The sequence below is a fragment of the Juglans microcarpa x Juglans regia genome, chromosome 7D, assembly GCF_004785595.1.
Source record: "Juglans microcarpa x Juglans regia isolate MS1-56 chromosome 7D, Jm3101_v1.0, whole genome shotgun sequence".
Lineage (NCBI taxonomy): Eukaryota > Viridiplantae > Streptophyta > Magnoliopsida > Fagales > Juglandaceae > Juglans > Juglans microcarpa x Juglans regia.
Window position 1 is genome coordinate 8,339,612 of NC_054606.1, and position 22,292 is coordinate 8,361,903.

Below are 22,292 nucleotides of genomic sequence, written 5' to 3' on the forward strand. Positions count from 1 at the left end.
ATTTTCCAGTCAAATTATTTTATTCTTTTTAGATTTAAAACGATGAAGGTATGGAGTCGTGGAAGCGTGCGTTTCTGCTGCAAAGTGTTTGTTGGTTTAAGGCAAATCAGTTTGTGTTGTCGGATTTGACTCATAATCTCTAAATTAATATCAGCTTTGACTTCAACCGCTGAATCCAGTTTACTAACCGGACAAGTTTCCCTTCAAGGACTGCAAGTGGGCTCTCGTTAAAGTTGAGTGGAATTATTGGGTCATGATGATGGAACTGCTCGGCTATTGCTTTTTTGATAATCGTATAGAATAAATCTTTACATCAATTTACTGTTAATTATAACCACAACACATCTTATATATAGAACGACTGATATATTACAGACTTATTCGGTGATGTGATACAGTGATCTGTTCGGTATGTAGAGAAAAAAAAAAGTCGACTCAGATGTGTTACGGCTGATGTGTTACAATAGACTGCTCTATAATTTTACTCAATTGTATATTATGGCACCAATTTCGTTAGCACTATTTGCTTCAGTAGATTAGGTCTCGATTGCATTCAAAATTTACCTCAACTCATTTTAATTTATCTCATTTCATCTCATCATTATAATTTTTTTAAATTTTCACACAAAATATAATAAACAATTCAACTTTTTCAAATCTCAAAATAACTTTTCAAATTTCCACACAAAACATAATAAATAATTCAATTTTTATTCAACTATTTACAAACTATCATAACCCATATGTGAATCCAAACCACTCCATTTGGTTAGTGAGGTAATTTAAAGTTATTTATATATTATTATTTATAAATTATTTAATATTTATTATTATTATTTAATATTTTTTTACTACTATCTACATATAATCTAATATCATCTTAATATTTAAACGTAGTCTAAAAAATATAATTGAAATAATTAAATTTATTTCTTTATACAACTTAAACATTTTGCAAAAGGATAGTTCAGATTTGTTTGAAAGGAAGAACTTGATATTATTAAGAGAGATGGTGTGGTCGAGCCACCAACATAGCCATAAAAGGCTTTGTCCTTGAGGTGAGGACAAGCTAAAGCCCAATGGAGAAAGTAGACGTTGTCTCAATTGAGTTTAATGAGTAAATTAGAAACGTTGGTGAGTACAATGGTAGTAGATACTAGATGGCATAGGGTTGAGAGGGAGGAGAAGGTAAACCGTGGTAGACAATGAGGAGGTAGGCAACGAAAATATATATAATTGGAGGCATGTTTATATACAAATATATATATATATATATATTATATATAGGAGAGGAATTTCAAATTCTAAACATCTTTTTTAGAGATCGAAAGTTATGTCAATCAAATTATAGACTTTAGGCAGAGGGATGTTTGTTGGTTGAAAAACTTATATTTAATTATTTGTATTATATTTTTAATATTTTACATATATTTTACTATATACGAGATAGAATAAAATTAATCACAACAATGATTATTCTACTCATAAGTTAGAATTCTTTTTATCAGTAATTATTCAATATCTTATACGCATATCTTATAAAAAATACTCTTATATTATATAAAAAATTATAAATATAGAAAATGAGGTATCTACAATGACTGATCTGTAGAATCCGCAGAATGACTCAACTTTTTTATCAATACACTTCTGTTTTTTTTTCTTTATTTGAGACGAAAAGATGCACTGAATTGCCCACGATCTGCTTGACTTAAAAAATTGGAGAATTTGAATGAGAAAAGAGAAACAAAGAAAATAGGACAAGTTTACAAGGCCCTACCAAGAAGAGAAAGTCGCTGGTTTGCGTTTATGATCGAGACTAGCACACTTGAAAAGTAAAAATTGTATCGGTAATGATATTACCAGCAGACACAGATCGAAGACAGACAGACCCCTGGATGATTGAAGAGTTTTTGGCACATTTGATGGCGGCTATATCCAGCTCTACCAATCGACAGAGGCCTCCAAAAATTAACATTAATTACTGAAAGATTCGTTTTATCGACACAATCTGCTTTAGAGACCCATATATCGGACCAAATTCATCCCATGTAGCATGAATCCTTCCCTTTCCCTTTCCCTTTCTCAAAAAGCTAAAAACCTAATTTTCTAATACGTGGCTGCCCCCACCAACACCACCTTCTAGGAACCTTCCTGCACCTGTATCATTGTATCAATTAAGGCCCGATTTGAATACAAACAAAAATCTTCGATTGGATTTTGATAAATTTTTTTTATTATGAAAATATTTTTTAATAATATTGTAAATTATTTAAAAATATATATTTAAAGATATAAAAAAAAAATGAATGAAAAAAATAAAAAATGATTTTACTCTTATGAAACCTGTCTTGTGCTACATCTGTATAGCATTGCTAAAAGTCATTCTAACTCATCTTATAATAAATATAAGATGAGTTATAATTATTATTATAATTTTTTAAATTTTTTTATAAAATATAATAAATAATTCAATATTTTCAAATCTCAAAATAATAATATTATTAAAAAATATTATTATAATATTATTTTATTTAACTTATATTTCAACTCATCTAATCTCAATTCACTATTCAAGTATTTCTTAAATATCAAAATAATTTCAAATATATATGCGCGCGCGCATAATCACCTTTCAATTTTGTGATCTTTTCCTTCTCCCTACTTTTCTTAAATTTTTTAAATTTTATTTTTAATTTTAACATCGTACATATTGCAGTTGTGGTCCTAATTTAAAAAGAAAATTTTTATTTTTAAATTTGTTTTATACTTGTATACATAATTTAATTTAAAAAATAAATTTTAAAATTTAGATATTAAAAATAAAATCTTACAATTTAAATGATATATTCTATATATCAACTTTAAAATATAATTATACTTTCTAAATAGAATTAGTTTGAACGGAATTTACCTTAAAAAACCTGATCGAAAATCCTAAACAAAAACAAAATTAGTCTGCCTAGCTTACCGGTAGAGCACGAGAGGTTGTAGTGGGACGAGTACTGTGTAAAAGTTATATAAAGAATAAATATAGATAGAAGTTATTATTGAGAGTATCCATTTTGCACACATGATGTGGCATCATCTAGACTAGACATCTCCCCAAGTGAATGTTGAAAACAATCAACTAGAAGCAGCCATGCAGTGAGTGCAAAGTGTGCACTGCTACAATGACTTCTCTCTAGCATTACTCTTATATAAATTCAGCCAACACCTTATTCATAATTAATTAATCAATTTATGGCTGCCCGCGCTACCTCCAGTCACCCTTGGACAGTCCGAGAATCGAGATTAGTCTGTCGCGATAGGGCAATGGTATCCTTACACAAAATTCTCGTTTGTTATTTTATCTTATTATTTTAATTTTTTTAAATTTTCATATAAAATATAATAAATAATTCAACTTATTTAAATCTTAAAATAATAATAATATTTTAATAATATTTTATTCAACTAATCTAAAACTATATTATTTCATCTCATCTTATCTCAACTTACTATCCAAACGATACATTTATTTATTATTACTTTACTATTCAGTTTTTTTTACTCTTTAAATTTAGATTAAAATCTTACAATATGATATTTTTTACATAATTTAGAAGAAATAAATTTAATAACTAATATAATCATGTAATTTAATTAAAAATAAATTTAATTTTATAAAAATTAACATTCTAAACTTTTTAATTTAGATTTAAATAATAAAATAAAAATAAATAAATAAATAAATAATAAATGATGTGTAAGGATATATTAAAAACCGTTGATATAGATAGCAATATATATCCTAAACGTCGGAAAAAGACAAGCCATCCCGATCGATACGACATTGACCACATTTAAAGGTTGCGCCTCATTATTCAACAGAGAAGATATTAAACAACAATACTGATCAACTCATGAACGTCTTTAATTGTAAAATATCAATGATCATGAGCAAGTAATTTTGTCCTCGCACCCCGCCCCTGCCTAGTGGGTGCTATTTTTGGGCCTGGCCTTTCCCTGCACTTGTCTACCTCCGCCCCTTTTCATTGAACGGATGGATGGATTTTTTTCTTCACGTCTATTAAACCTGCATCCAAGTAAATCAACACTAAAATAACCCTTGATTAATTTCTTTTCCCCTGAAATAAAATCAAGATCAAGCCAACATCAAAGCAAACCTCCTCTACCTCAGGTCAAATCTCTTTTATCTTTCATAGACCCCCACAATGGCTCAAATCAACGCATCAAGGGAAGAAAGAAGATAGCCTAGAGGCTAGGAAAGAAGAAATGAGAGAAAGGAAGAAGAAGCATAGAGAGGGCGAGAGAAGAAAGTATACAGGAGGGAGGAACCCCTAGCGGGACGTGCAGATTAGGCGGCCTGGCCGGCTGAGTCTTGGTGACCAATATGTAGTAATTTTATTTTTAAGAAGAAACATTTATTAATGGAGTTATATAATAGTGATTGGGATCTGTCTTTATTATCTGTTTGTAATTGAAGAGAACTTTAATTGATCTACTAGCCTATGCGTAGGGCACAAACTTAGGCCCAAACCTGAAGTGGCCCATCAGAAAAGAGAGCCCATTTCATTCTAGCCCAACAAGCACGAGCACACATAGCACCGAAGAAGATCCCAAAATATCAGGGGTGTTGTAAACGGCTCAGAAAGCACAACAACCGCTTCCATAATTCTCGAACACTTTTAGGATTTTGGGTATGAGAAATTATATTTGCAATTTTAGATTGTGCAATTTTTACATCCTCTTTGTTAAAATGTAGGTAAATCTAAGATGCACATGAAAAAATCATTTTTTAAAATTTTTTTTTTACAATTATATATAGTATTACTTATAAAAAAAAAAGGCTAGTAAAAGGAAAATAATCTAACTTGACGATCGAAAGAATCCCTACCGAACAATCTCCGTCACCAATTATGTTAAGAAACCAGAGACATGGTATTGAACATAAAAACTTTGTTATTTCTTCATTGTTTACATGTAAATTTATAATACAAACCTATGAGCAAAATCCCATAAGTGGTGGGTTTAAGAAGGAAAGCGTAAACAGTAATATCAATCAAGAAACTATACATCTATACATGAGATGTTGCCGATACGGGAAACATGTATATGTGCGAGATTTCGGTAACTCTAATACTCCTCCTCAAGTTGAAGCATGAAGGTTTAAAATGCCCAACTTGCCAAATAGGTAATGAAATTGTTCACATCCCAAAGCTTTGGTAACAATGTCAACAAGCTGATGTGCTGAAGGAACATGAGCAGTGGTGAGGACATGATCTCATAGTTTTTCACAAATAAGGTGGCAGTCGATCTCGACAATATGTTTGGTGCGTTTATGAAAAACTGAATTTTCGACGATATAGAGAGCAGCTTGATTATCACAGTAGAGGTGCATGGGCTGAGGGTGAGGGACATGAAGATCATGAAGTAACGGTTTTAACCAAACTAATTCAAAAGTGGTGGTGGCCATGGCGCAGTACTCAGCTTTAGCTGAGGATTGGGAGACAGTAACTTGTTTCTCGATTTTCCAAGAAATGGGACTAGAACCAAGTTGAATGAAGTAACCAATGGTTGAGCGACGTGTAGTGGAGCAACTGGCCCAATCGATGTTGGTGTAGGCATGGATTTGGAAATCAGATGTTGATGAGAGGAAGATACCAGCCCCTGGAGAATACTTGATATAGCGGAGGACACAAACAACATCATCATAGTGAGGCTTGCGAGGTTGATGCATGAACTGGCTAAGGATATTAACAACACAAACAATGTCAGGCCAAGTGATGGTGAGATAAATCAATCAACTGACAAGGCGACAGTAGCAACTAGGATCGGACAAGAGGAAACCATCTTGATCAGTGAGTTTGATATGTTGCTCCATGGGAAAAGATGACGGACAAGCGCCAAGATGTCCATTGTCAATCAAGATGTCAAGAGCATACTTCCATTGGTTAAGAAAAGTGTCGATAGGGGAGCGAGCCACTTCCAAGCTGAGGAAATATTTGAGAGTGCCAAGATCTTTGATGTGAGACTTCTGAGATAAAAACTGCTTGAATGTGAAGATTTCCTGTGAATCGTTACCTGCAAGAAGAATATCATCGACGTAGACAAGTATTATGGTAAAAGAGAAACCATGAAAACGAGTGAATAAAGGGTGATCAACATGAGATTGAGTAAAACCAGCCAATTGAATAACTGAGGAAAGTTTGGAAAACCAATTTTGAGAGGCTTTCTTAAGTCCATAAAGGGACTTGTTCAGCTGGCAAACTTGGTTCTCCCCCTTCGGGGAATATCCTAAATTAAGAGTCATGTAGACTTCTTAGTCTAGATCACCATGAAGGAAGACATTGTGAACGTCAAGCTGGTGTAATGACCATCGACATGCAGCAGCAATATCGAGGTCAGATTGTGACAAGTTTGGCCATGGGAGCAAAGGTATCGTGATAATCAAGGCCTTTAGCCTGAGTGTATCCTTTGGCGATTAAGTGGGCCTTATGTCTCTCAATAGAGCCGGCGACCTTGAGTTTAGTCTTGAAGACCCATTTGCAACCAATGGGTTTTTTGTCGTGAGATAATGATTGAAGAGCCCAAGTGTTGTTGGCTTCCAATTCTTGAATTTTAGAAGCCATGGCATCACGCCAGGGAGAATGTCGTATGGCTTGGGAGTAGTTGTGGGTTCATCTTGTTGTGACAAAGCTGAGAGAAAAGCTAAATGTTTGTAGTTAAATGAGTATAGGAAAGAAAACATGCGAGAGAAAGAGGATTACTTGGTGAGGAGCAATCAGAAAGGGAATTTCAGTTGGACTCATGGAGTAAGAGAGAACATATATAGTCATTGAGGTATTGAGGACATGTAAGTGTGCGCTTAGGACGAGACAAGGTTGGTTGTGTGATTGGGGAAAGATCGAGAGATGGGGAAGGAATAGAGGGAGTATGAGCAGGGGTTGTGGGAAGTGGGAAGTGGGAAAAATGGTAGAAGAAGGGGGATTGAGAGGTCCAGAAGAGAGATGGGAATAGAAGGGGATATTTTTTTTTTTTTGGGGGGGGGGGGGGGCGGCCGGTAGGAGACTGATGTTGGAATGAAAATTCAGATTTGACAAAGGTAACATCACGGGAAACAAAGATGCGATGGGTATGAAAGTCATAAACATGATAGGCATTGTGACCATGAGGATATCACAGCTCTTGGGGAAAATTTATCACGGTTGGAGCGAGAAGTTTGAGCATAGCAAAGACACCCAAAGACACAAAGATGAGCATAATAGAGAGGTTTGTGGTATAAGAGTTTGTATGGGGATTTGTTGTCCAAGGTGGGTCCGGATTCAGTTGATGAGATAAGTAGCAGTGAAGATACATTCTCCCCAAAAAGAGATCGAAAGGTTAGCTTGGAAATGTAAGCATCGGGCAACATTAAGAAGATGGCGATGCTTACGTTCTGCAATACCATTTTGTTGTGGGGTGTCAATACAAGTGCATTCATGAATGATCCCGTGTTGGGAGAAAAATTGTTACATGTTGTGAGATAGGAATTCTTGGCAATTATTGGTGTGAATGTGATGAATGGAAGCTTGAAATTGATTTTGTGACATGAAAATGTTGAAGATATGTGAAAGTTTCAGATTTAAAATTCATAAGATAAATCCACGTGGAAGGTGAGAAATCATCCAATATAGTTAAAAAATAATGTGCTTCAGATATGGAAGGAGTGGGATAACCACCCTAAATGTTACAATAAATACGATTAAAGGAAAAATCACTTTTATTGCAATTTGTTTGAAATGAGAGTTGGGTTTGTTTTCCTCGAGTACAAACATCACAATGAAAAGGGTTACTAGACAAATTTATGACCTTATTCAAACATGAAACCGAGGGGTGGCCTAACTATTGATGCCATAAAGAAGAAGGGATGGTGTGGTGAGTATGAAACGTGGAGGAAACCTTAGGGTGGATGGGTTTGTAGTAGTAGAGTCCATTGCGAAGTTCACCCATTCCAATCAACTTCCTCATGTGTAGGTCTTGGAAGACACAAAATGTAGGAAAAAATAGGGCAACACAATTCAAAGATTCAGTTAGTTTGCTAATGGAGAGGAGATTAAAATTAAAATCATTAACATAGAAGACATTATCCAATGATAAATTTTCAGATATGTGAACAAGACCAATGTGAGTGACTGGAACAATCTCACATGCGGGAAGTTGAATAGGATTAGTATGACCAATAGGTTGAGAATTGAGGAAAAGAGAAGATAATGAAGTCATATGTTCACTAGCACCACTATCAATTACCCATTGGCAAGATGGTGAAGAAAAAATATCAATAAAATTGGCCGATGTAGGTGCAGATAGAATGAGTAAGTCCAGCAATTGACAATATTGAGTAGCAGTGAGGCCATGAATGGAACTCTCAGTAGGAGCACTTGAACTTGGAACGTTCGTGGCGTTGGTGGCAATGTGAGAAGACCCTAATTTTCCATTATGAGTGCGTTGAGTGCCATGAGAATGATCCTAATTGGGAGGATAATCGATCAATTTATAACATGTATCCTTCCAATGACCAAAATTGTCGCAATGCTCGCACTTGGTTTGACCACATCCACGTCCCTTTGACTTTGTAGAACGAGAAGAGTATCCAGAGGTGGAAGGTGAAGGAATCGTTGGCGTTCTTCTTGATTGAGAATGGAGTAAACTTTGCTGACAGTAGGGAGTTTGTCCATGGCAAGTATCTGATTGCATATGGAGGCATAAGAATCATTGAGCCCCATTAGGAATTGAAAAACACATTCAGTTTTTTGATGTTGTTGAAGGAATTTCGTGGCACCACAAGTGCATTGAGGGAGTGATATGAGATTTGCTAATTCATCCCATTAAGATTTTATGGTGTTATAATAAGTAGCAATCGACATACTTCCTTGCGTAAGCAGACCGACATCACATTTTAGTTTGAAGATATGAGGATTGGGACTTTGAGAAAACCGAGCTTTAAGATCAGGCCATACCTCTCGAGGGTTGTTGCTGTAAATAATACTGAAGATATGGGACTTATCAATGGCGTTGAGGAGCCAGGACAAAACCATGTCATTGCAACGTTCCCAAAGGGAGAGCTCATGAGGATCGGTAGGTGTGGAAAGAGTGCCATTGAGGAAACTGAATTTGTGCTTGGCTTTGAGAGCCATTTTCATGGCTCGCTTCCATGTGAGATAGTTGTCTCTAGTGAGTGGTGTGGAGACAAGAATGGCACCTGGATGGTCTGATGAGTGAAGAAGGTATGGAGAATTCTCGAGATGATTGGAAGAGGTTGCAGACATGATGGATGGCAGGGAATAAAATGAACGAGAGGATCAAATGTCTCTGATACCATGTTAAGAAACAAGAGACATGGTATTGAACATAAAAACTCTATTATTTCTTCATTATTTACATGTAGATTTATAATACAAAGCAAGTAGCAAAATCTCATAAATGGTGGGTTTAAGAAGAAAAGTGTAAATGGTAATATCAATCAAGAAACTATACAGCTAAACATGAAATGTTGCGGATACGGGAAGCGGGTATATCTGCGAGATTTGCGTAGCTCTAATAAATTACCTTACTTGCTTTGTGAATGCTGGTCGGAAAAGGCAAGAGATTGTGGCGTGACAGATAGATCAGGTCCATCGACGAATTTCTCGACAAGAGCAAGTCTTGTCCTGATCCACTAAGAGAAAAATGACCAATTATATATGCTGGCCACATCGAGCCGAAAGAAAACAAATTGAAGGAAAGAAAACTCGTATGTGGACCTCTTTTTGACCTTTTCCAGGTTCCCTACAATAGGTTTCGCTTTTGAAACCGGATATTGACCTTATGACAATTAACGTATGGTACTATACATCCTCCAAAGTCCAGAAAATAACCTCCAATGATTATGTTTTTGACAGTGTATGGCTGCTGGCCTACATCTTCAATTTGACTCGCATTTATTAAAAGTTTCCGAATTTTTCAAAAATACATTGCTTAAAATGGACCGTATTCATCCCATCTAGCTATATGGATGTGACATGGAAACAAAAGAGGCTTCCCCACCATCCGAGTACTACATTGCTCCCGTGCATTAATCTTAGAAAAATTATATTTATAGTTGTAAAATGTACTAGCATCGCTTATTCTTTAAAAAATAATAAATAAATATAAAATTTATACAAAAAAACTAATCCTTTTAATAATGGAGTCCACTTATTTTAAAAAGTGTGTGGAATCTTCGTATTCCTCTTGAATAAATATATTCGACAAGATACCAAAAGCTAATATATATAGAAAAGGAGGCTAGCTAACTAAAAGAAATCCCCATGTCCTATTGCCAGCTGAAGAATATAAAAGAATGAAATAAATCAAAGAATATCATAACCAAACAACAACCACTATCTACAACGACTTGTAGCTATAATATGAGAAACTGATGAAGCCTCTGTAGTACGACTTGTAGCTTGGCCTGTATCTTCTAACACATATAACTGTATCTAGCATCATTATTTTAATTTATTTTCATATATAAAATTATTCATTATTTAAAAAAAATTAAAATTTTAACACTGATCAGTTATCTGTTTGAAATTATATTTCCTTTTTTTCCCATTGCTTATCATCATTTTTGAGACTTGCGCGATCGAAAACTAGCTATACTGACGGTGGTTTTGATGTTGACCTTATAATTCAGAGACTACTAAAGAATCAAAGTACTCCAGAACCCATTGTAGATCAAATAGAACTCTCGTATTATAACGCAGCATACGAAAAAAGAAAAACGTGTGTATATAACACAAAACGTCAATAACTACACGTTCTTGCTATGATGAAAGTCTAAGGGATTGAGCCAGAGCAACATCCTACGGGCACGTAGTACGAACCAAAGAAAATGGCCAATCCATTGATCAAGATGTCACAGTGCAATGACACAAACTGCAGACTTGTTATTATACAAAGAAAACTCGAAGACATATAGATTAATAGGATCCGGCCTGAAAGGAGGAAAAAATAAATAAACATGTTAGGCAGTTTTCCAACAGGAGAGAGCACAGAGGATTCGACCTTTCCATCCCTGTAGCATCCAATGCCTATCTTCATCCACTAAGAAATCCTTGTGGTAACACAGCTTCACTTGCGTCTCCACTTTCTTCATGATCTCCTGGTTCAATGGAAGTTGCCTCAACCCAGCTCTCAGATTCCGAACTTGCCATTGCTTATATGTCTCCGGCCTTTCAACCCTCTTTTCTCCTTCACACGCTATGACGTTCAAAACCTCCTTCCCATATATCTCTTGCTCAAACACCATCCTGTCCTGATCTTCTCGGCGTAAATTGGCATCAAGCATATCGAATAATGCAGAAAAGTAGTGCAGTGCCTCCCGGAACCGTGACGTGAAAAATGGAGCATTATAGGATCCATTAACGATTCCATGGATAAAAACATCTGGTTTTATCATCTTAATCAACTTCAAAACAGTGTCACGATGACTGCTCAACACTACTGTCTCATCCTGCAAGTACCTAAACTGGTATAAACAGTTGACGACTATCACCTCATCTCTGTTAATCTTGAGGTCTTCCAACTGGATAGTTTCCCATTTCTGTGCTATGGCATTGTACTCGAAAGGGACTTTAAACCTCTCGCAATAACTTGCTAAGCGACGCCCTGTTTCCTCAATCCTCGCTGCTGGCCTGGAACCAGGTTGGGGAAAGTCTATACCAGTAATGCGCAGCACGGGAGGCCCACCAGGTCTTTCGGAGAGATTTTGGATAAGGTCAGGCCATTGGAAACCATACAGAATACCGAAATGAATGATGTGGAGCTTAGTTGCTTTCTTTGATAGGTTCATGATCGTTTGGGTTGCAAAGAAAGTGGACATCCTCATGAAGGGGCAAGCTGAAAGCAATAACCTGAAAGCTTGGAAAATATAAAGAGAAGATATATTTTTAGCAGCGAGTGCTGCATATACCTCGCTTCCACTGCCAACCAAGCGTGCCTCAAGAGCGTTAGCAAAGCAATGGGCCAGCCTCTGGGACCCGTCACCGGAAGGAGAAGAATGATGTCTAATCTGCAATAGTAGTTCATTTGCTCCCTTGAGATCGTTGCCTCCCACTGCTTCTGCACAGTGCGTGAGGAGACTCCTCAGGTCAACCAAATCCCTTTTATTCGCCCGTTCTTTCTTGCCGGTAGTTCTGCCATTTCTGGCTCCCATCTGTTTTCCACCCTGATGTAACATCGTTCCTCGTCCATTTTGCATTAAGGCTTCAAGAGTATAGGTTTCAAACTCACCTTCTTCAGTACTGCTAAATAGCAGTAGTTTCTCAAACATCTCTGATCGCTCAGGTGCCTCATTATTTAGTGCCAAATGCTTATATCTCCAGCTTCTTGGCTCGACACTCGAGTTGATAATAGTACTGGTGATCATTTCTTTCCATTCCATTCCACCTGGTGAGTGATCCCTCTTACCTTTCTCCGCTGCATCCACCACTGGTTCTGGATTTTTTTTCCATGAGCTCTAGAGGGAATAATCTGTTGTTCTCGAAACTTAAACTCGTATCATGCTTACGGCCATGTGGAAGAAATCCCCAAGTTTCCTTTATCACATCTTTAGGTTGCAGAAAAAATTGGCTCCCCCTAATCGAACCTGGAGCTAGGGGTGTACATAGAGGAGGGGCCGAACCATTAATGTTATTTCCAAAGTTGCTTGGAAGGCTGATTGACTGCAAACAGGACAGGGAGTTGGATTGGAAGTTGGACTGGAAGGTGAATTCAGCCGGAGGAGCTAGTACACAAGAGGACTTCTGCTGAGAAAGATCATAAATCAAGCTGGATTCAATAGCTTTATTAGCATGGACAATGCTCTTGCAACCATAATAATTGCAAAAGCAATTATACTTGTTCACTGTGCTCACTCTATTTTGATGGGAAGGGATTTGATTGATTAAGGATGGATATTTCTCACCGAGTACATCATAAAAGGGTTTTTCAGCAGCTTGAAGAGCAGCATCAGGGAACCTGCAGGTCGCACTCTCCAGGCCTTCTTCCATAAGAATCTGGCTTATGTAGTTCAAAACAGCAACGGGAGAGTCGCTTTCTTCTGAATGATGCCCTCCAGTTGAGCTCATGTTTGAAGGTAGTGATATAAATTCACTAGGGCCTGTATCAGTTGAAAGAATAAAAGAAAGAGCCATGGAACTATTATTTTAAGGAGTTTCAATAAATTGGCAAAATATAGCCTCAGGAAACAAAAAAATAATCGGCAAAATATAGACTTGACAGAATACAGATTCATATAAACTCAGAAAAACGAGGACTATATTTGAATATTAGATATACATCTGCCTGCAAACACGTACACCATAAACTGCAATTGAAGATTTAAGTTGGAAAAACCAGAAGCTGGAAATATAATAAGAATGAAAGGATATGCCATGTTAATTAAGTTCATTACTTGTACGTTTCTATGTCTCAAGATCAATCCTAACTGCAACAGTTCGATTGCATCAGGAAGTAAAACTTTGAGGTTGAGGAACAACCCTATCTTCTATTGAACAATGGCGGTTTTAGAGACCTGTTTCATATAGTAGAGCTAGGAATAGCAATGGACCTTCAAATAAAGGAGAGATCGAAGTTATAATACGAACATATTAGACATCTTGTAATGAGATGAAGATCATATGTGATATAACTCAAAACACATGAATTGCATGATAACATGCTTTATAGAAAGCACAATCAATAAGTTAAAGAAACAAAAGATCAGAACGCCATACCTCAGAGAAACCTGAGGACATGCACTGGCTCGTAGGAGCAAAGCTCTAGCTTCTTTAATAAGACATGAGTCGTCCACCAAAATTGACTGCAACAGCACATCGTTTTAACCTGTACGTACGTGCAGACAGAACAGTAGTAAGCCCTAGGGCCTCGCTGAATAAATAATATTACAGAAAGGTGAAAGTCAGAGCATCCACACCAACTAATTACGTCTAAAACTAGAGGTTAAAACCAAGTCATTTTTTAGTTAGGAGGCGTACACGAATACCATGCGACGGCTAGAGTTCCTGTTTAATTTTTATATACTTTCTTTCGCTATCATATTAAGAATCAATGCTGGTTTTTGCTGATCATGACCATGTTGGCAAGTGATTAAAGTTTTTAAGTTATCATTTCGATTGAATAATTATACAATATAAGATGTATATAAAAACTTATAATAATAAGATCATAAACAAGCTAGCAGGGGATAAAAACAAACAAATTATATTAATATATGCATTAATGGCTACTCATGCACGTCCGTTGAGTTGGCAACAAGAGTACTGTTAGTGTTACATGAATTATGCAAAACAATTTCACAAACTGACGTGACTTCATTTGATCAATTAGATCTAATTTATAATAAAATTAACTTTATAATCTGACAAACCATATTAAGCCACATCAGTTTATGAGATTGCTTTTGTATAATTCCTTTGTGGCTAGAGAATTTCTCATTATAAAATGGAAGTCCCCACATTCTATATATATATATATATATATATATATATATTGTACTGATTCTAGCTATAAGGCACAAATAATCAAATGACTAAATTCTCTTTCTTCTTATATATATATATTAAACTTTTGAGATAATTATCCATCAAGCTAGGTTTATTAAATGAAAAAGGCGAGCTTTATGTAATTTAGTTAGCATGCATGTTTTGATGCATTATGCAATAAGTAGAACCTTTAATAATTGTAATATATGTTAGCATGATTAATATTTCAGTCTCCAAAACTATGGCTAAGCAACTTAAATTGATTTTCAAACTTCATAAACTTTGCTTGAACGAAGAGATCAGATCAAAATTAGCTATTTATATAATATTCTAAAGTTAAGGATCGCATGCATATGTTGAGAAATTTAAAAGAAAATATATGTTGTGAAAACTTATAAAAAGAATGGAAATTTTAAATTAATTGGATATGTATTTTGTATTCACTAAATTTAAATTAATGGAATATAGGAACAAAGCTCGATTCATGCCTTAAAAATTCTACAGAGTACTGTATGGTATTGATGAGATCGATTTTGGTATCCAAATTAACGATGGTGATCTAGTACCTTTCAACTTTGGATTGGCACAGACTGGCGGACCACCAATTATTTCTACAGTGGACAAAATAAAACGAGGCCGTTTAATTTGCTTTTGGTAGGAAGACTGTTCCATGGCTCTTTTCAGAGAAAAAAATGTAAGGTTATTTGGCATTTTGGCCAGCCAGAGAAGATTCCTTTCATCTGAAATTAAAAGGGCAGGACTCCAAAAAAAAAAAAAAAAAAAAGGAAAACAAAAAAGAAAATAAAAAAAGAGGTTGAGGACCCGATCGAGGAAGGAGCTATCTAGGAGCTGCGAATGAGACAATATTGGCGTTGAAGTCGAAGATCAGCAGATTTGACTGTGGAAGGACCTAGTTTCTCCTGCGTTTCATTGGCACCAATTTTCCATAAGAAAATCAACCTCATACCAAATACGTTGACATATATATCAACTTCACTTACTTTAAATGGTTTGCATGCACATCCTGCATAGGGAACGAGATTTGATGTCCACATTATCAACATATATATGTGAATCCAACTTTCCCCCGAATTTTGCTTGCTAGCCAGGGTATGATTGGTATCTAGAGGCCAGCCGGTTCTATTTCCTTAATTCATAGATATTCCATCTTCATTGCCACCAATTAATTAAGAGTAATGTTATACACCACACTCTCATCCTATTTTGATCATACTAAAGGTATGTAGCACTTTCATCACCATTAGATGATACAGAAGCATGCAATAAATGATCATTTAATGGTGATAAATGTGACACATCATATTTAGTGGGATGGTAGTATGATGTATAAAATTTTTCAGAATTCATAGGTATTTCATCTTCATTGCCACCAATTAATTAATATCTGGTTCAGGTATATATGTACATTACCAAAAGGGTAGTGATAGAGTTACTACCCTATTACTATCCATTTACTACTCATAGTTCATTTCAAGTTTTTTATTTTTTTATCATTTTTTAAGTATTTTTTTAAATCCTTAACTATTAAGGAAAAATTAAAAAAATATATAATTTTATTAATAGTCACTTCCTTAACCATTAAGTAAAATAAAAAATTAATAAAAAAATCAAATATAAAATGAGTAGTAAGAGGGTAGTAACCCTATCATTTTCCTTACCAAAATTCTATATTCATCAACATTGATTAGTGTTATGTATTTGTTAGAATGTAAACTATTTTTTTCTTTTGAATTATGTTACATACAGTCATTTTTTGCGTACTGCACTAATATGATTGGTCAAAAGAGTTATTCTATATTAAAAAAAAAGTGACACACTCAATTGCGCGTTTTAGTGGACTAGTGCACAAAAAGTACGCAAAAATGACTGCACATAAAGTTATTGTTTTATTTTAAATAGATAGGATGAAATGAGATAAGAGTTGAAAGTTGAATAAAATATTGTTAAATATTATTTTTTAATATTATTTTTGTTTTAAAATTTAAAAAGGTTGAATTGTTCATTATATTTTGTATGAAAATTTAAAAAATTAGTTGTAATCATAATCTGATATGAGATAGTTTAAACTGTATAACCAAATCAGGCCTTAGTTTTTTGGTCGAGGATCAGTTTAATACGTTTAATTAAATAGATCCAATTAAGGTTGAACTAGATAGTTGCATGCTCATAACATCTCGGCATAACAAGATAAAACTAAATCCGGCCCGACCAATAAATTAATTACCTGAATAATTACCACCAATTAAACCCGTCTGATCGGGTTTAGTTTTATCCCCTTGGTGTGCGAAAGGTAATTAATTGGTGCAAGAAGTTGTTTTGTGCTACAATCACTTTGTCAAAGAATCTGACCAAGATCAGGAGGATCATGAATGTCATCAGTCAAGAAAACCGGATCATGTCCAACGTCTGACTCAATCCCCCCATGTATGAAACAAACCGTGCTAGTATATGCGAATGTTTGAAATGAACATGCATGCCGGCCAAAGTACCGCACCAGCTTAGACATGGCTTTGAAATTTAGGGACACGGCCGGGCAAATTAACCAAATTCATTTAAGAGAAATGATAGTTACAGTTGTGAGCACCGTACAATCATTTTAAAAAAATGAATAAATACGAGATTTATATGAAAAAAATTAATTTTTTAATAATAGAGCTCACTCTTTTTTAAAATGACTGTACGATATTTACATATTTTACTACTGTATATAATATTATTTTTTATTTAATAATAAACAGTAGTGGGCGGCTGCATGCTAGCTAGCTCTATGAGTAATCAAACTAACATGTTTCAACCGAATGATTTTAGTAATTACTTGCATATATATTGTTTCTTCACCCCTAGCTAGCTAGCTGGTTTAAAAAGTCGAAAAGTACAAAAGTCATCAAGCTGGCCGGCATCATCTCACTATTATTATTATCAAGCTGATGATTAACTAAGGACGCCATCCCTCCACTGAGAAAAGTCCATCGATCCGTTTTCTCCAAGTCATCACATCCAATTAATTCAGGACGTCAAAAATTAAAAGGCCTTCAACGTAACCATTATTGGTATAGAAGAAATTAATTAAAGAAGTGGATCAGTTGGTGTACCGCGTAGAACCAAGTGCATCCAGTAGAACTATGTATACATATATAGATACGTGTGTGTGGGGGTTAAAAGAGGTTTAAGAGTGTAATATAAAGAGTGATTCTAGCTAGGCAAAATTTATCTTTTTTATTTTTTTTTATTTTTTATTTTTATATTTTTTAACATATTTAAATATTTAAAAGATATCAATACATTAATCGTCACTTCTTTAATCAAGAACTAAAAAAAATAAAAATAAAAATATTAAATATATATGTGGTTAAAAGGGGTTTGAGAGTGTGTAATATAAATCATGATCACATGAAATTCAAAGGGTTTCTCCCGGACAGGCTGCTTACCACAAATGAACAGGAAACATGGAGAAGTAATCGGATTTCATGACTTTTGGCATGCATTTGATCAGTCGTGCGTTAATTTTCGCGTATGTACGTAATTAAGTGAAAATGACTATTGTTGGCGAAAGGCTGATGAGATTAGTCGGTTGATAGGTATTAACGACTACGTCGATTAGTGATCCTTTTTCTACATGATCCATGACAATTAGGTACGATCGCTTAAATTAATTATATATACCGGCAATCTCAAGTACTTACACTCTCAAATACATGAATTTCTTTTATAAAATAATCATGAAAAAGCGTGGATAAACTACAAAAGAAGTGACCATCTGGAGGATAAAATAATAACTCAATTAATTTGATAGACAAATAAATGATAGTTTCAAAGTTAAAAGCGTAATAACAATAACCCTAGCTAGTCGGGTTTACATTCATGTATCTCATGGCATCCACATGACGAAGTACTATCCTTTGCTTAATCTTGATCCAACTATATCAAAACAATAATACTAGCTACTCTTCTGATGTTGGGCAGAATAATAATTATTATGACGGCTAGCTAGTTAATCAACAAGAGAAACTAGGGACTGAAAGTGAGAAGGATGCAAAACAAAGAGAAAACTTGAGATTATGATTTTTTTTATAAAAATTGAAAACTGATTATTGAAATCCATAAGCCAGGCTTAAATAGAGAAAGAAATACGAAATTTTGATAATTTTGTCTGAAAGACAAAATCTCAATTATTGCATAAAAATAAAGGAAAATAAGTATCTTGCAAAAAATTTGGCTTGAATCGAAATAAGAATCATCTCTAAAAGTGACAGCGAAATATTAAAATAAAAAGAAAAAATAACTTAAATCGATGATTCAAAGAGGAAAATGGCTAATTTCAAGGTCAAATCAGGGGCCACCAGGCATAGCATGTGAGCACGACGTATGTGCCGAAAAGAGCTTTTCAAATTCAGATTATATACGCAATTCTAATACCTGTAGTCAAAGTTATGATCAAAATACTGGTGTGTGTGCAATATCGCCTCAATTCGAGATAGGCAAGGGCTAATCAACATGGAATCTGCCAACTCAACATTATCATATATGGATCTCCCTACATCATCTTCATTCTAAAATTTGTCATCCCAATTGCCCGTGATGTCACATTTCAAGTTATTTCTTCTATAGAAAATTTAACGGATAAATAAAACTCACTTCAAATGTGCAACATTACCAACCAGACATACTAGGTTTGACCTCCTTATGAGCCACAAGCCCACAACAACCTGCAAGAGCACATAAGGATCCTCCATGCTTTCATATAAGCTATGCTAGTGTCAAACTAAGAATTAAGAACAAAACCTCCCTTACCAGACAAGGAAATGGAAGACGATCGAAGTCCGAGAGTGAACATGTTTGAGAAAAGGGATACTTTGGACCTAGAACACTCAATGCCACCTTCGCTCAACGAAGGGATCCAGAACACCATAAAGGAATAAAGTTTTAGTTTGATAGGTAAATGAGGCCAAATCAGATTCCAACCTAGTCGATCGACCCTTGAACCATGGCATCCAGTGCAACTATGAGCATTTTTCTGTTAAAGACCAGGCCATTCATCCAAAAGCCTTGGAGCCTACTCTTTCAACATTGATCTAATAGTAATCCCTTCCCTTTTGGCGGCTTCGCTCATCCATTAATATTCAATGACTTAACATCTTGCTCATATATGATATCAATGTATTTTAATACAACCTATACATTGCCCCCTTTGTGACTTAAGCTTGTGATGTGATCACTACTCTAACACCAATTATTAAAGACCCAACGATTGATCCAAAAGTCATAGAACTAGTGTTAGATACAAATCTGGATAAGTCTTTAACCTTTAGGATCATATATAACATTTTCACAAATTGAAGAGAATGAGGCATGCATTAGGCGTTCAGTAAGAAGCCATTGAAAGGATTATTATGAAAATTTTAGTTCTTTTTCTCTTTTCTTTTTATAAGTGCAAAGAAAACAGGGCAAGTCGAATGTTGGTAAAGTAAACAGGTAAGAAGGGGAGGAGAAGAAACCCCGCCAGTCATTGTCTACAAAGTTACAAACTTGACTCATTCTGTTTTGCAAACAATGGTGGAACCACTTTATCTCCTTAAGATTACTTTTTTAAATTCAAAATACCTCTCAAATTTTTTCATAATTCTATATATATAGAAAATGGCCCCCTAGGCTCGGCCCCCAAAAAATTCATAATTCTCATATGCTCTCCAAAATTTCCTAAAACTCCTAATACATATAAATGTCTCTCCCTCTGCAATTTTTTTTTTCTATAGCCCCAAAACTTTTTATAATTTTCTATATATTATCTGTAATCTATGACGTGGCTCCTCTTGAATTATATTTGAGTTAAGTTTACAAGAAATAGCAAACTTATTAATTTGTATCCCAAGTCTTTTATTTTACAATATTAGGCCCCTTTGTTCCTATTCATATCCTTTCAGTCCTCAACCCTCCCAAAAAAGTCATTGATTCTATTCACAAAGCCTTTGTTAATTTCTTCTGAGGTGACATTAATGGTAACAATAATAAACATTAGATTTATTCGGATCACATCTGATGTCCTTCATCGGAAGGTGGTCTTAGTATTAGAAATTTACGTGACATTTTTTATGCTTTTCACTATAAATTGGCTTGGAGATTCGTTAACTCGAACTCTCATTGGGCTAACTTTCTTTACCAAAAATAATGAAGGCCCCTCCTTAGATCATATTTTTGCCAAAGCCTACGTCTCTCGTTCCTGGAAAGCCATTTACAACGAGAGTCAATGGAATATTCGTGATGACTCTATTAATTTCTGGCATGACAATTGGGCTGGCAATGGTTCCCTTATCCAAAAAGGTTTCATTATTTCTAACTCATGTTTACAAATCAAATATGTTTGTTTTCAAAATGGTTGGAACCTTAATTTGATCCATAACCTCGGTGGCTAGTCCCTTGTAAATGAGGTCAATCTCTTCCTTTAAATAAATAAAAAAATAAAAAAAAATAAAAAAAGCCCTGATATCAGTATTAGGAAGCACAAAAAAGATGGCATCTTTTCCTCCAAATCTGCCTGGAGTTTTCTTAGGGAGCACTATCCTACCTTTTCTTTAGCCCCATTCATTTGAAATAAAACCCTCTCTATTAAGATTTCTATTTTTCTTTGGAAGCTATGATTTAATGTTGTTCCTTTTGATAACAGGATCCAACCTTGTGGGATCCATATGGCTTCTAGATGTAATAACTGCACAAATGGGAATGGTGATACCTCTGATCACGTCTTCTCCAATTGTAAGCTTTCCAAAGAGGTATGACAACATTTCTCCACTATCTTTGGCTACATAAACACAATCTATCACAACTGGAAACTTAATGCCACTTATTGGTGGTCCTTCTTTAGAGGTGTAGATCAACTCGATTTACTCGTTCACCTTCTTCCTCTCCTTATCTTTTGGGAACTTTGACTTGCTAGAAATAAATTTCCTTCGTCATCTACACATTCCCCCAATCACCATCCGGAGAAAAAAACCCATCTTGTTCGTTGGATAGTCCCTCCTCGAGGATCTCTTAAGCTTAACATCAATCATACCTTTAAAGGTAATTCAGGGTTTGTTGGTTGTGGAGGGGATTCTTTAGTCCCATGATTGCTCTTTTGTTGCTAGTTTTTCTTGCTATCTTGGTATGGGTACTAACACTTTTGCATAGTTGTCTGCTTTAAAAATTGGGCTTGCTTTGTGCTATCAATTGAGTGTTCATGACATTCTTGTGAAAATTGATTCTCTACTTGTGGTGATTTTGTTTAATAAGAATTCTCATCCCCCTTGGAAATATGATGATCTTTGGAATAATATCATACATTTCAATCATTTTTTTTTTTAGCATTACTCATGTTTACAAAGAAGGGAATACTTTAGTAGATAGTCTCACTAATCATGGAGCTTTGGGTAGCACTGTAAGTTTCTCTTCTATTTTTAGACTTCCCAAACATATATAGTTGGACTTTTTGCTTTGGAGCGTGCAGGTATTACCAACTTTGAGCATTAATTTTGGCATTCTTAGCTTCTTCTTGTATCTCCATTTTTGTTTTGTTCCTAATAATGGTTTTCTTTTTTCTTAAGAGCCCAGTTTTGAGATTTCAGATGTTGTAACTGCCTTACTTTTTTTGTATAAAGTATTCATTTGTCATAAGTGAGTGTTTATCAATAAAATTGGGGTTTCAGCCTCTTCCTTAAAAAGAGGCTTCTTAATATGAAACTCAAAGTA

General features: G+C 35.0%; 1 protein-coding gene across 1 annotated transcript; it reads right to left on the reverse strand.

Moving 5' to 3' along the window:
• Window positions 1-10,976: 10,976 nt before the first annotated feature.
• LOC121238097 (scarecrow-like protein 9) lies at window positions 10,977-13,199 on the reverse strand. Its single transcript, XM_041134953.1, has 2 exons — window positions 12,653-13,199; window positions 10,977-12,501 (listed from the first exon to the last, which is right to left on the reverse strand). The coding sequence occupies exons 1-2, from the start codon at window positions 13,197-13,199 to the stop codon at window positions 11,030-11,032; spliced, it is 2,019 nt and encodes a 672-aa protein (XP_040990887.1). The 3' UTR covers window positions 10,977-11,029.
• Window positions 13,200-22,292: the final 9,093 nt, after the last annotated feature.